The sequence below is a fragment of the Gracilinanus agilis genome, chromosome 2 (assembly GCF_016433145.1).
Source record: "Gracilinanus agilis isolate LMUSP501 chromosome 2, AgileGrace, whole genome shotgun sequence".
NCBI lineage: Eukaryota > Metazoa > Chordata > Mammalia > Didelphimorphia > Didelphidae > Gracilinanus > Gracilinanus agilis.
In genome coordinates, this window is record NC_058131.1 from 270,698,535 (window position 1) to 270,711,069 (window position 12,535).

At 39.9% G+C, this 12,535-nt stretch overlaps 1 protein-coding gene across 1 annotated transcript in view; it reads left to right on the top strand.

Moving 5' to 3' along the window:
- LOC123233604 (ficolin-2-like) overlaps positions 1-11,603 on the top strand; it is a 15,181-nt gene extending 3,578 nt beyond the window's left edge. Inside the window, exons 2-8 of the mRNA XM_044659669.1 lie at positions 3,367-3,480; positions 6,793-6,846; positions 7,486-7,521; positions 9,228-9,263; positions 9,622-9,749; positions 10,321-10,450; positions 11,446-11,603. Of these exons, the coding sequence (XP_044515604.1) occupies positions 3,367-3,480; positions 6,793-6,846; positions 7,486-7,521; positions 9,228-9,263; positions 9,622-9,749; positions 10,321-10,450; positions 11,446-11,603 (656 nt within the window). The remainder of the gene's footprint in view (positions 1-3,366; positions 3,481-6,792; positions 6,847-7,485; positions 7,522-9,227; positions 9,264-9,621; positions 9,750-10,320; positions 10,451-11,445) is intronic.
- The last annotated feature ends 932 nt before the right edge of the window (positions 11,604-12,535 follow it).

Below are 12,535 nucleotides of genomic sequence, written 5' to 3' on the forward strand. Positions count from 1 at the left end.
CCCTTCCCCCTCCCCTTCCCCTTCCCCTCTGGAATCAATACTGTGTATTGGTTCTGAGGCAGAAGAAAGGTAAGGGCTAGGCAAGGGGGGTTAAGTGACGTGCCCAGGGTCACACAGTTTAGAAGTGTCTAAGGCCACATTTAAACCCAGGACCTCCTGTCTCTAGATCTGCCTCTCAATCCCCTGAGCCACCTACCTGCCCCTGTGTCATTTAATTCTACTGATCCTATGCAGATGATCTTTTAAATCAAAACCCCCTAGTACCAAATTCTCACCCAATCTTCAACCTCATATTTCCATTTGCCTTCTGGACTGTTCCACTTGGTGATGGCCCAATGTTGCCTCAAATTAAATATGTAAAATTAATCATCCCTTTCTTTCTCCCAAGTACAGATAATCCCCATTTCTGTTAATGGAACTGCTATTCTCTTAGACCTTCAAGAGTAGATTGAAACTTTAGAATTCTTTTCCACTCTTTTTCTTTCCTTTTCTTTCTCCCATATCCAACCAGTCACCAGGTCCTGTATCCTCCCCCCTCCCCTCCCCCCCCCATCAAAGCCTCCTGGATTCATCTCCTTAATATATTGATCAATGACTTAGATAAGGGCTCAGATAGCATCCTTATGGAACCCAATGATAATACAAATTCAGAAGACTTATTTAACCCACTGACAGATTCAAGATCCAAAAATATTTTTGAAGTCTAGAACACTGGGTTGAATATAAGAGGATGGAGTAGTGAATAGCATCAAATTTGGACTCAGAAGATGAGTTCAAATCTTGTCTTTGCAATATACTACCTCGGTCATCTTCAGGAGACAATCAACTTCTCATGGCTTATTTCCTCAGGTAAAAAAAAAAGGTAATTTTCTGAATGACATGACCTTTAAGATTCTGACCTATATGTCTTCTTCCCTTTTCAGTTACACTTCTAGAAAAAGCTTATTGCCTCTACTTCCTTTCCTCTCACTTGTCAACCTTTCTCATTAAAGGTTTTGACTTCATCACTCAACTAAAATGGCTTTCTCTAAAGTTATAGAGGTCACTAATGGCTAATTCTGATGGTCTTCTCTCAGATGTCATCCTCTTTGACCTCTGCATTTGACACTGTTAGCTTTCCTTTCTTCCTGGATATTCTTTTCTTTCTGGGTTTTTATCCTACTCCTCTCTTCTGGTTCTCCTCCTCAGTCCTCTTTGCTGGTTCAGTTCAATAACACACATTCTAACAGTAGATTTGCCTGAAGACTGTCCTCAGGCCTCCTCTCTCCCTCCCATCTCTTGGTGACCTCATCAACAACATTCCATAATTTAAATTATCATCTCTATGCAAAATACTCATAGATGCATAGATTTAGCCCCAATCTCTTTCCTGAGCTTCATTCTCCCATCACCGACTGTGTATTGGATACTTTATTTTTTATTTTTTTATTTTTAAATATTTTTCCATGGTTACATGATTCATTTTCTCTCCCTCCTCTCTTCCTTCCTCTCTCCCAGATCTGACAAGCAATTGCACTGGGTTATACATGTGTTATCACATGGTACCTATTTCCATATTATTAATTTTTGTAATAGAGTAATCTTTTAAAACCAAAACCCCAAATCACATACCCATATAAACATACTGGACACTTTAAAGGGGAGGTCCCATAGATATCTCAAACTCAGCATGTCTAGAAGAGAACATTATCTTCTTACTCAAATTACCCCTGTTTCACACTTCTCTATTTAGATCCTAGGTATAAGCATCATTCTTCCAGTCTCCTGAGTTTTTAAGCTTACTATATTATTCTCAACTCCTCACTCTCCCTTATCCCACATATCAAACCAGACATTTCTCACATCAAGCACTTCTTTCTACTACTTCAATCATGACATTAGTTCATCCTTCCTCATTTTTCACCAACTGGTCTCTACTGAAAGTCTCCCTCCCCACTCCAATCTATCTTTCATGAAGCTGACAAAGTGATTTTTATTAAGTGACTATATTATTCCCCTTCTCAATAAACTCTAATGGCTCTTTGATTTCCTCTAGAATAAAATATAAACATTTCTTTTTTTTTAAACTTACAAAAACCTTCCAAAACCTGGCATGAATCTGTCTTTTTAGGCTTAATATATCTCATTTTCTTTCATGTACAATTGGTACAGCCAAATTGAACTTTTTGTTATTTATCATACACAATATGGCTGTCTCTGTCTTTTTTTATAACCTCTATGTTTTTTATTGATTGCCCCCCCAAGATCTGGAGTGCATTTACTTCTCACTTCCACCTAATAGATATCTCTTTCTTCATGATGTAGTTCTAATACCATCTTCTCCATGAAGACCTTCTTGATCTCTTCAACTGTTAATTCTCTTCCTCTCTAATTACCTTGTATTTATTTTGTTTTTATTCTATGTGTATGTGTTGTCTCTCCTAATAATATGCAATCTCCTTGAAATTAGGGATTGCCTAATTTTTTGGTATTGGGATCCTGAACACCTAGAACAGCCCATGTTACCTTATAGGCACTTAATAAATGTTTATCGATTGATAGATTCCAGGCTTCAATCTATCATCCTATGATAAGGTGATAGTGAATTGCAGAGCTCAACAGAATAATATAGCAGCCAAAGCTAATGTTATATTGGGCTTCTAGAAAGGAGGCAATGGTCTAACACTGGTGGTCTGGCTAGAGCAGACACCATCTGTAGTTGTAGATTTTAAAATTAATAATCAATATCTCCAAAGTATAATATGTATAAAGATTTATTAATATTTAACTAGAGAGCTAGAGAACACAGGGAGCACTCACCCAAGCCACTCATGTGGAAGAGAGAGCAAGAGAGACGTTCCTCAAAACTTAAAATAAAATAATGTAAGAGACGCATGTAAACAGAAAGGAAAAGGGAATTTTGGGATGAGGGAAGAATTCTGGGAGATGAAGTCTGAAGGATACAAAATTTCCATTTATACAAGTTCCATGTTTGATTCTGGGTGCCTCAGTTTAGAAAGGACTTTGTTAAGCTGGATGGCAACCAGGATGGTGAAGAACTTTAAATTCGTGTCATTTAAGGATCATCTGAAGTATTAGTCTAAAGAAGAGAAGACTGGGGGGACACGACAACTTCATTCTGTTTGCCTCAATTTTCTCATATGTCAAATGAATTGGAGAAGGAAATGACAAAACACTCTAGAAAAACTCAAGCTGGATATAACTAACAACAAATTGAAACTTTGATGACTTTATTTCTTTTATCCCTTCTATTTTAATTGGCACTGAAAAATAAATTGATGGAAGTGTAGGACAATGACTTTACACTACTGTATAGAATGCCCAGGTTAAAGAATGCTTGCTAAATTTATGATCAACTCTTTGCAGATGTGAAGATTGTGGGCCTTGGGGCTTCTGAAAAGCTCACTATCCTTCAAGGCTGCCCTGGACTTCCCGGAGCCCTTGGTCCAAAAGGAGAAGTTGGTTCTCCAGGAATGACAGGTATCTTTTCAAGCACAGAAGTATTGACAGAGATTGAGAAAGAGTGATATGTTTATTGGTGCTCCAGCCAACAATTCAGAAGTGGATTATTTCAGAATTCTAGGCACTTTACCTTTCTATCATTCTAGTTTATGTAAATGAGTTAGTAATGCTGCTTTAGGTTATATTGCATGGGCCAATTAGCCAGGTTTTCTCTGATGATTGAGAGGGTACAGATTAGGGCAGCTAGGTGGCTCAGTGGACAGAAATCAGGCCTTTGGTCAAGAAGAGTCATTTTCCTGAGTTCAAATCTTCCCTCAGACCTTTGTTAGCTATGTGACCCTGCCAAGTCCCTTAACCCTGTTGGCCTCAGTTTCTCAGTCTCTAAAATGAGCTAGAGAGGGTAATGGCAAACACTCCAGTATCTTTGCCGCAATGCAATCATGAAAAGTCAGATATGACTGAAATGATTGAATAACAGCACAGATTAGCAAATTTATTAATTTTTTTATCAGTTGGTGGTTCTTTTTCATATGAAGATCTAATGCAATTAAAATGATGGATAGTCATCAATTTACATTTGTATGCATAAGACATGTTATAGGCAATGTGGGATAATAGAGGATTTGTCTTTGATGTCATAAAATTCTATGTTTAAGACCTTCTTCCAAAACATACTGGCTATGTGACCTTTACCAGGTCACTTAATCTCTCAATGATTATATATATGCAGAGAAGCTGCTGACCTGAGTTTCCTCATCCTGGAATTTATTATTCCAATGAAATTCCAAGTCTAGTCCTTATCTCTGTGTACTCTATGTGCTTTATATATTACGAAAATCCCTCAATTAATTGTTCTTTGGGGGAAATATCTTCTTTAACATTCTCCTTTTTAATTCTGAGAGAGCCCCATGGCCTAACTATCTTGGTAGAACTTGCTTTCAATTTGTTCTGAGAAAAACTCTCCCACTTTTAACTCTCTAAATACCCTACTATTCATACATATTCCAAGGTCTAATATCCCAGTACCAATATTCTTCATGGCTAGGAGAAAAAGTAGAAAAAGTCAAGGAGCTATGCACTATATGTTAATACATCTTTCCCTGTTTCTGTCTTTTTTTGTTTCATGCAGGAAAGAGTTTCTTTGGCAACCACACATCTAAGTTACTTACTCCCTTCCTCCATTAAATTATTTATATACATTAATTTGTACTTATTTTTGAATACAAATTAATTTGTACTTGTTTTGTATACAATTTGATTTGTATTTATTTTCGAATGGCTAAAGATTATCCTTTACTTTGCCTAGCAATGACTAGTTAATCCCTTAATGCCCTCAAACCTGGCTTCTGCCAGGAACTGGCATAATAAACACTTTCTCAGAATATTTTGTAAGGAATTTTGTGAGAAATATGTGAAACAATAGAAGCTGTTTTTTTAACTGAATTATTTAGTGGTTTTTCTCCCAAGAAGGAACAGAGGAGGAAGTAGGACAGAATCATGCAAGTCAGAAGTTTAGGGTTTTGGATTGAAAACAGAAATTGAGGTTGTTTCAACAGATGGTCTTTCCCCATGTTCACATGGCACATGGAACCCAGTAAATCAGAATTTCTGAAAGCCTTATAATTGTGCAAAGAAAATGGCAATGTAGATATCAAGTGGGTGAAGGATCATGTCCTAGGTGAACTTTCCTAATATTAAAAGGAAGGATATGTTTTTAAAAATATTTTTTCACTTGTTTCCTGTTCTCTTCCTTTGTTCAGACTTAGAGAAGGTCCAGAGGAGAATAGGTAGAAAAGCCTTGACAGCCATGCCTACTTTGGAGGTGTATCAAAGCAACATTTTATTTTTACCTCCTTTCATCTTTTATTTTTAAATTAACTTCAGTATTTTACATGAAGAAGCATTTTTCTCTCCCTTTGATCTCCTTCCTTCTCCCCCCACTTTAAGGAAGAACAAAAAGCTTGTAATGTGTAAGTATAGGCAAGAAAAAGAAATTCCTACATTGACCATGCCTAAAAATGTGTCTCTTGTTCTATACCCTGAGCCCAACATCTCTTTATCAGGAAATGGGCCACATACTTCGTCACTATTTTTTTGAAATTGTGGTTGGTCTTAAGCCTTTCAAAGTTGTTCACCAATGTGATTATTATTGTATAAATTGTTCTTGGGGTTCTACTCATTCTACCTACATCAATTCATAGAAATCTCAGTTTCTTTGGAACTATTTCTTTAGATTGTAAGCTTCTAGAAGGCAGGGACTGTCTTTTGTCTCTTTTTTGTGTCCTCAGCACATAGTACAGTGCCTTGCATATGGTAGGTACTTAATTGTTTGTCGATTTATTCTTATAATGCAATATTATTGTGTTCTGGACCCTTTGCCAATCTGCTGAAGCCTATGGATCTTTTCTCAGAATTAAGTTTTCAAAATGCATAAAATTTTATTCTCTTCTTGATTGATACTTGCTTGGTTTCCAGTTCTTTGCTATTATGAAAAGAGCAGCTAAAGATATTTTTTGTACATATGGCCTCCCAGTGACTTTGAACTTGGGATTGTTAATAGTTTCAAGGCAAAATCTTCCTTACCTGGTGTAATAGGAAATAGGCTTTAAAAGCAGATTTAGAAATTTAGCTAGGCAGGTTGGCAGGAACTAAAATTCCAACCCAATGTTTTAATTATTTACCCATAAGACTGACCTTGAAGAGGGCATCTGTATAAGAAGGGCAAAAAAAGGAGAAAGTAGCCCAGGGAAAGCTATCTATCTGCATGTGCTTTCCTTATTTTTGGTGGGTGAGAAAAGAGATTTAAGCAGAAAAGCAAAACTTCAGAACAAAGGATTCTTACTCAAAGAACCCTTCCAATTAAATCCATGATAGTGTTATGAGTTCTTCATTTTATGGATGAAGAAACTGAGGCCAAGAGAGGTTAAGTGACCTACAAAAGGTCATAAAGCACAGGACCAGGATTCAGGATGTCTGACTTCAAATCCAGGACTTCACAGAATTACAAAGAAGATGAATAGAATCAGCACAGGATTTAGGCCTTTTAAGCTTATTCTTAGGTCAGTAGGTAGTACAGCCATGGTCTATGAATTTCTGAGCAGTTTTAGAAATCCCCCCAGGCAGATGCGTAGTTTTCCACAAGCATCTGCCAGCACAGAGAACAAAGCTTGTAACCTCTCTGGGGGCTGCTGACCACATAGGAAACTTTGCATGGAAGCCTTCAGCATTGAGCTAGATGAGTAGCTTTTTGGAATGTTGGAGAGAATGGAGCTTAGAGGAGACATCTTTGGGGAGATGTATTTTCAACATTTGTTTTTTTGGGATTTGTAGGGGAAAGAGGCCCTCCAGGGAGCCCAGGAGAGTCAGGAACACAGGGTCCCAAAGGTAAGAGAAAGATAAAAGAAGACAAACAAACTCCAGGTGAAACATCAATGTGTTTCTGTTGAGTAGCAGCTGGGAGGGGGATCTCCTTAGGGTTCCCATTGGATTCTTCACTTCTTGAGACTAAACTTCTCTGATGGGAAAAACATGACTTTCCTATCCAAAGTCCAGAGTTCATGTGACTGGTAGATCTTTAGCACAAAAACCTCAGTCTTTCCTCAGAACCCAGCCATGGAAAACTTTATAGCCTCAGAAACAAAGTTGTGCCAAAGAGAGCCCCTTTTCTTTCCCCCTAACTTACTCTGATGATCTAGGCACATGATAAAGCTAAGGATCCAGCATTTAACCTAGCTAAAGAGTTTCTAGAAAGCAAACTGTGTTTAATTAAGTCTGTGGAAATGAAGACTCTGGATGGAAGACCCACCAGGCTAGCGTCTTAGGCAATCTCCGTATTTATGACAGTCTTTACAGATCAACAGTCAGTTCCTACTTTGGTTAATAGATTGCACTCAGAAAATGGCCAATGCCAACTTATTTGTTCCACTCAGAAACTAGCCAGTGCCAATTCTCCTCTATTAGACCCTAATAAGAGTCTGTGATCTTGCGCTACTTGTCTAGTTCTGAATCAGTTTCTTTCCTTAGGAGACAAAGGGGATCCTGGGATGCCTGGAAGCTTAGGTAAGGCTCTATTTCTTTGGGTCTATTGATCACACCAGGACCATTCAGTCCTGCATTTGAAATATAGAGGCATTAAGACTAGATATGAAGAATTTTTTGATGATAAGGATTTTAAGATGTGGTAATACATTACTGAAGGAGCTTTTTCAAAATGGAAATTCTAAGTGTAACCATCTCTAGAGATAGGAGGTGTGCCCCTAGAGCAGGTTGATGGGGTGGTAGAGAAAATTATAATTATCCCCATTACAGTGACCAAATGAAAATCAATTCCTGTCCTCAGGGAGTTTATGTTCTCTGGGCGGGGGAGGGGGGAGGGTGTAACATGGAAAGATATCAAAATAGATAACAATAGCTCTTATTTAAGGTTTGAAAAGAGCTTTATATATACTGTCTTATTTGATCCTTAAAACTCTGAGGAGTAGGAGCTTTTATTATTATTGCCCAAATTGTATAGATTGGGAAACAAGATGAGATGGATTCAGAGACTTGCCCAGAGTCACACATCTGTTAATGTCTGAAGCAGCACTTGAGCTCAGGACTTCTTGTCTCTAAGTCTCACATTCTTTCTACTATGGTGTTGAAGATCATTTGAGGCAGGAGATAATACTAACAGTTTTCCCAGACAGTGTTGGTCTTGGGTATAGAGTTCTGTCTGTGTGTGTTTGGGTGTATAGAGAGAGGAGAGGGGGACATCTAGACCTTTAGCTTTGGGAATAATTGTGATGATAAAATGTTATGGTGGAAGGGGAACAGTCCTGAGATCATGGTGCCCTCCATGTCTAAAAGATGAAAGACAAGAACTGGGGAGCTTCTTACATAGACCCATCCTTGCCATGATACTGGCAATCCTCTTGAGTTGTGAGGGGGCAGAAACACTTGGGAACAAAACTACCCTGATCTCCCTTTGTTCAACCTGGGACTCTGCAATGGAGTGTATGCAGTGGTTGTTTTTGTTGCTCAATTGTGTTTGACTCTTCATGACCCAGTTTGTGGTTTTCTTGGTAAAGATACTAGAGTGGCTTACCATTTCCTTCTCCAGATCATTTTATAGATGAGAAAACTGAGGCAGACAGGGTCGAATGACTTGAAACAGAGTCACACAGCCAGTAAGTGTCTGAGGCCAGATGAGTCTTCCTTATTTTAGGCCTGGCACTCTATCTATGGCACCAACCAGCTGCCCTGGTGATAGTGGGAGCAAAGCCAAATTGTTAACTTGTACCCTGGAGGACTGGCCTATGGGCTATGGATCCTATTCTAGAGGGATGAAAATAACATTGGTTCAGAGGACAAGATTGTACAGTGGAAAGAACATAGGCTGTGGAGTTAGATGACTAGAGCACTAAAGTCAGGAAGACTTGAATTCAAATCCATCCTCACTTACTAACTAGGTAAGTTATTTGATCTCTGTCTTAGTTTCTTCATGTGTAAATCTGAAATAATAATAGCCATTACCTCCCAGGGCTGGTGTGAAGGTAAGAAAGAAGTAATATTTTTAAAGCTCTTTGCAAACCTTAAGGCACTATTTAAATGCTAGCTATTATTATCTAAAATTTTGCCTCTTCGTGCTCTGTTCATAGTAGGTCCTTAAGAAATGTCTGTGGCATTGCATTTTGTTATTATATTGTATGTAGTCATCTACCCAAGTGGCAAATGCAAATGAGGGTCCTGATTTCTAAGCACTTGATTGTTTTTCTTCCCATGTATAGATGAGAAGGAACTGGAAACTCAGCTGTGCAAGACAGGTGATTGTTTCCCCTGATTTCCTACCCCTCCAACTTGACCCAGGTGCTCATTTCTCACTGTTCAGGTCTGGCACCTGAAGGCTGGGTCAGAGGTTCAGATGTGTCCAGTTCCTTACCATTTCCAGAGAAGAACCAACCTAAATGTCCAAAGAACTTAGGGAATTCGGAGACACTGTCAGCCTGTGGCTTCCACTACCCAAAGGGATGCACTAATAAGTTCCTGCTCTCTAATACCTGCTCATTCTTCCCCCTGCCCCCAACATTTCTCCTACCTAGGCCTTCCCCCTGGCACCCAAAATTGGAGGGATAGGAGATGTGGGAGAAGTGGCCGTGCACATCTAACTCTTTGTCTTCTCAGGAGCAAGAAATTGTAAGGAATTGTTGGGTAGGGGGAATGTCCTCAGTGGCTGGTATACCATCTACCTCTCTGACTGCAAGCCTCTTACTGTGCTGTGTGACATGAACACTGATGGAGGGGGCTGGATTGTGAGTACAAGCCCCGCTCATCTGGTGCATCTATCCTGCTGCTCTGCCCTGCCAAGTCCCTCAGGAAACAGATGCTTCTAAGAGCCCAGTTTGCAGTACTGACCTGGAGTCTCAGTTCTACTCCCACCCACATCCAAGCTGGTCTGAGAGGGAAAGGGGAGGATGGCCTGAGAGCTAAAGAAGAGAAGAGGAGGCTTCCATTGTCAATGAGGAGAGAGAACCAGGGACCACTGTGAGGTAGTGCTGGGCACTGAGCCTGGTTCACAGTGAGGAGGGCTAGCTTGGACCTAGGGTTAAAACCATGAACTTTAGGAAACCAGCTAAACCATTCTCTCTATGTATGATCCAAACTATGCCTCAGCCAGGTCTAGCTGAGCTCTGAGGAGACAGGCAATCATCCCATACAAGGGACTGACTTCCACTGGAGGGCAAGGATAAGAAACCTGCTCATGAGGGATCAATGCTAGTAGTATCAGGTGCTTATACTTTCATCCTGTCCTTGGTGGGGAGAGGGGAAAAGGAAAGCAGGAGCATTTATTTGGAGTTGGGGGGGGCTCCTATTTTTTCACAGGTTTTCCAGAGACGAGCTGATGGGTCTGTGAACTTTTTCCGATCCTGGGCTGCTTACAAGAAGGGCTTTGGCAGCAGACTGGGGGAGTTTTGGCTGGGAAATGATAATCTTCACTTGCTGACAGCTCAGGGTGAGGTTTCAGGGTATCTCAGGGGAGAGCAGCCTGGTTTCTGCTTTCTTTCTGGGTGTGGGATGGGGAGGACTTTGGATCCCTAGACTCCTCCTTGGTTGTCCACCCAAAAAAGCTGATCAGTAGGAACCAGGGAGAAGTAATGGGACAGCTGCATTCTGGGAAAATCCTTAGTGAAGCTAGATGGTCCTGACCATCTGGGGAGTGGCTTTCCCTGCTAACAAATGGAGAGGCTGAGCTAAGCCCGGACAAAGACTAGGCAAGGGACTGTCTAAGGCAAAATATGTATGGAGACAAAACAAGGAATATAGTTTAATGTTCTTTTTTTTTTAAACCCTTACCTTCTGTCTTAGAATCAGTACTGTGTATTGGTTTCAAGGCAAAAGAGCAGTGAGAGCTAGGCAATGGGGGTTAAATGATTTGCCCAGGGTCACACAACTAGGAAGTGTTAGAGGTCAGATTTGAATGCAGGACCTGCTTTCTCTAGGCCTGGCTATCAATTCACTGAGTCACTTAGCTGCCCCCAATTTATTGCTCTTTAAAAATAAATTCGAACATTTTTAGATTAGAAAATTTTGCCTTCTGGGGCCTATAGACATTAGTCAACTCTCTTCTCTCCTCTATACAGTGAGGACTCAGATCTTCCTCCTATGTTGGTAACAACCTGAAATACCATTTTCAAATCTGATCTAAGATGCCAAGTGTCTTATCCTAGTTCTGGTTTAGCAGGACACTAGAATTTTCACTTAATCCCAGAATTCCTCCAAGTCTACTGTTGCATAAGACCTGCCCTTATTTCCCATTCTCTGAGCCAGGATCTCTCCAACTATTGTAGGTCTGATGAAGGGAGATGAAGAAAGATGCCAAGGAGGGAAAGGATTTCCTTTTGGTAGTCTGTTCTTATTCCCAGTAACTTAAACTCTATTCCCTTAATCTCCACTGCCCCAGGAGGATGAGTCATGATAGATGAGATACTGTCAAACTTTCTCATTCAGATGATAGTGAACTCCGAATCGACCTCCAAGACTTTGAACACAATCACCACTTTGCCAAGTACAGGTCATTCCAGGTTGCTGAGGAGACTGAAAACTACAAATTGAGTCTGGGAGCCTTTGTGGATGGAAATGCAGGTGGGTTAGGGATTGATCCATAACTTTACAGGGGAGAGAAAATCAAGGAATGGGAGAGAACAAATAATGATCTAAATAAGGATCACTTTGAAAATTTGCATATATAGGAAGGATCTGTGATTTCCTCACTTTAAGGACTTTCTCCACCAACATAGATAGCCCCGCCTGTATAGAACATAGTAGGTATGTTCTAGGGAGTTATCTGATGCCCATAGAGGTTAAGGGACTTGCCCAGTGTCACACAGGTAGTATCAGATTTGGGGTTTGAACCCAGATTTTCTGAACTTAAAGCTCAGTACTCAATCCATTAAACAGTTATAGTGAAACGACCATTTTGTTGCTTAAAGTACACAAAGGTGTTATTCCAGCTCTTGTCAGTTAGCCCAAGTTAAAAAAACTTTTCATTAGTACTTTCAATTTTTGGAGTGTTTTTTTTTTACCTAATATCTAATGCAATTCAATTTGTTTCAGAAAAGTGTTGGGGGAGATTTAAACATAAGTTAGACACAATTCCAGCTCTTAGGGAACTTCTAGGCTAATAGGGGATCTGGAAATGCTCTCAAGTAATTATAAAGCAAGATGAATTCCATCAAATGTTTTTTAAGCACTTACTAGGTACAAAGCACTGTGCTAATCACTGAGAACAGTCAACAAATATTTATTAAGAATTTACTATGGTCAAGCACTGTACTATTCCATTTGGAATACAAACAATAGCAGAAAGCATCCCTGCTCTGAAAGAACATACTTTCTAATATGGGAAGACAACACATCCAAAGGAGCTGAAAAGGGGGGAAGGAGTAAAGTTACTCATGGAAGAGCCATAAGAGAAAGTCTTGGGGAGATTCAGTGAAGCCTGGAGAGAAACAAAAGACACAGTTGGCCTGAGCCTCCTCCTTAAATTGGAGGTTCTGGAAGGAACCAGCCAAATCAGAGGAAGAAACCGGGGGGTGGG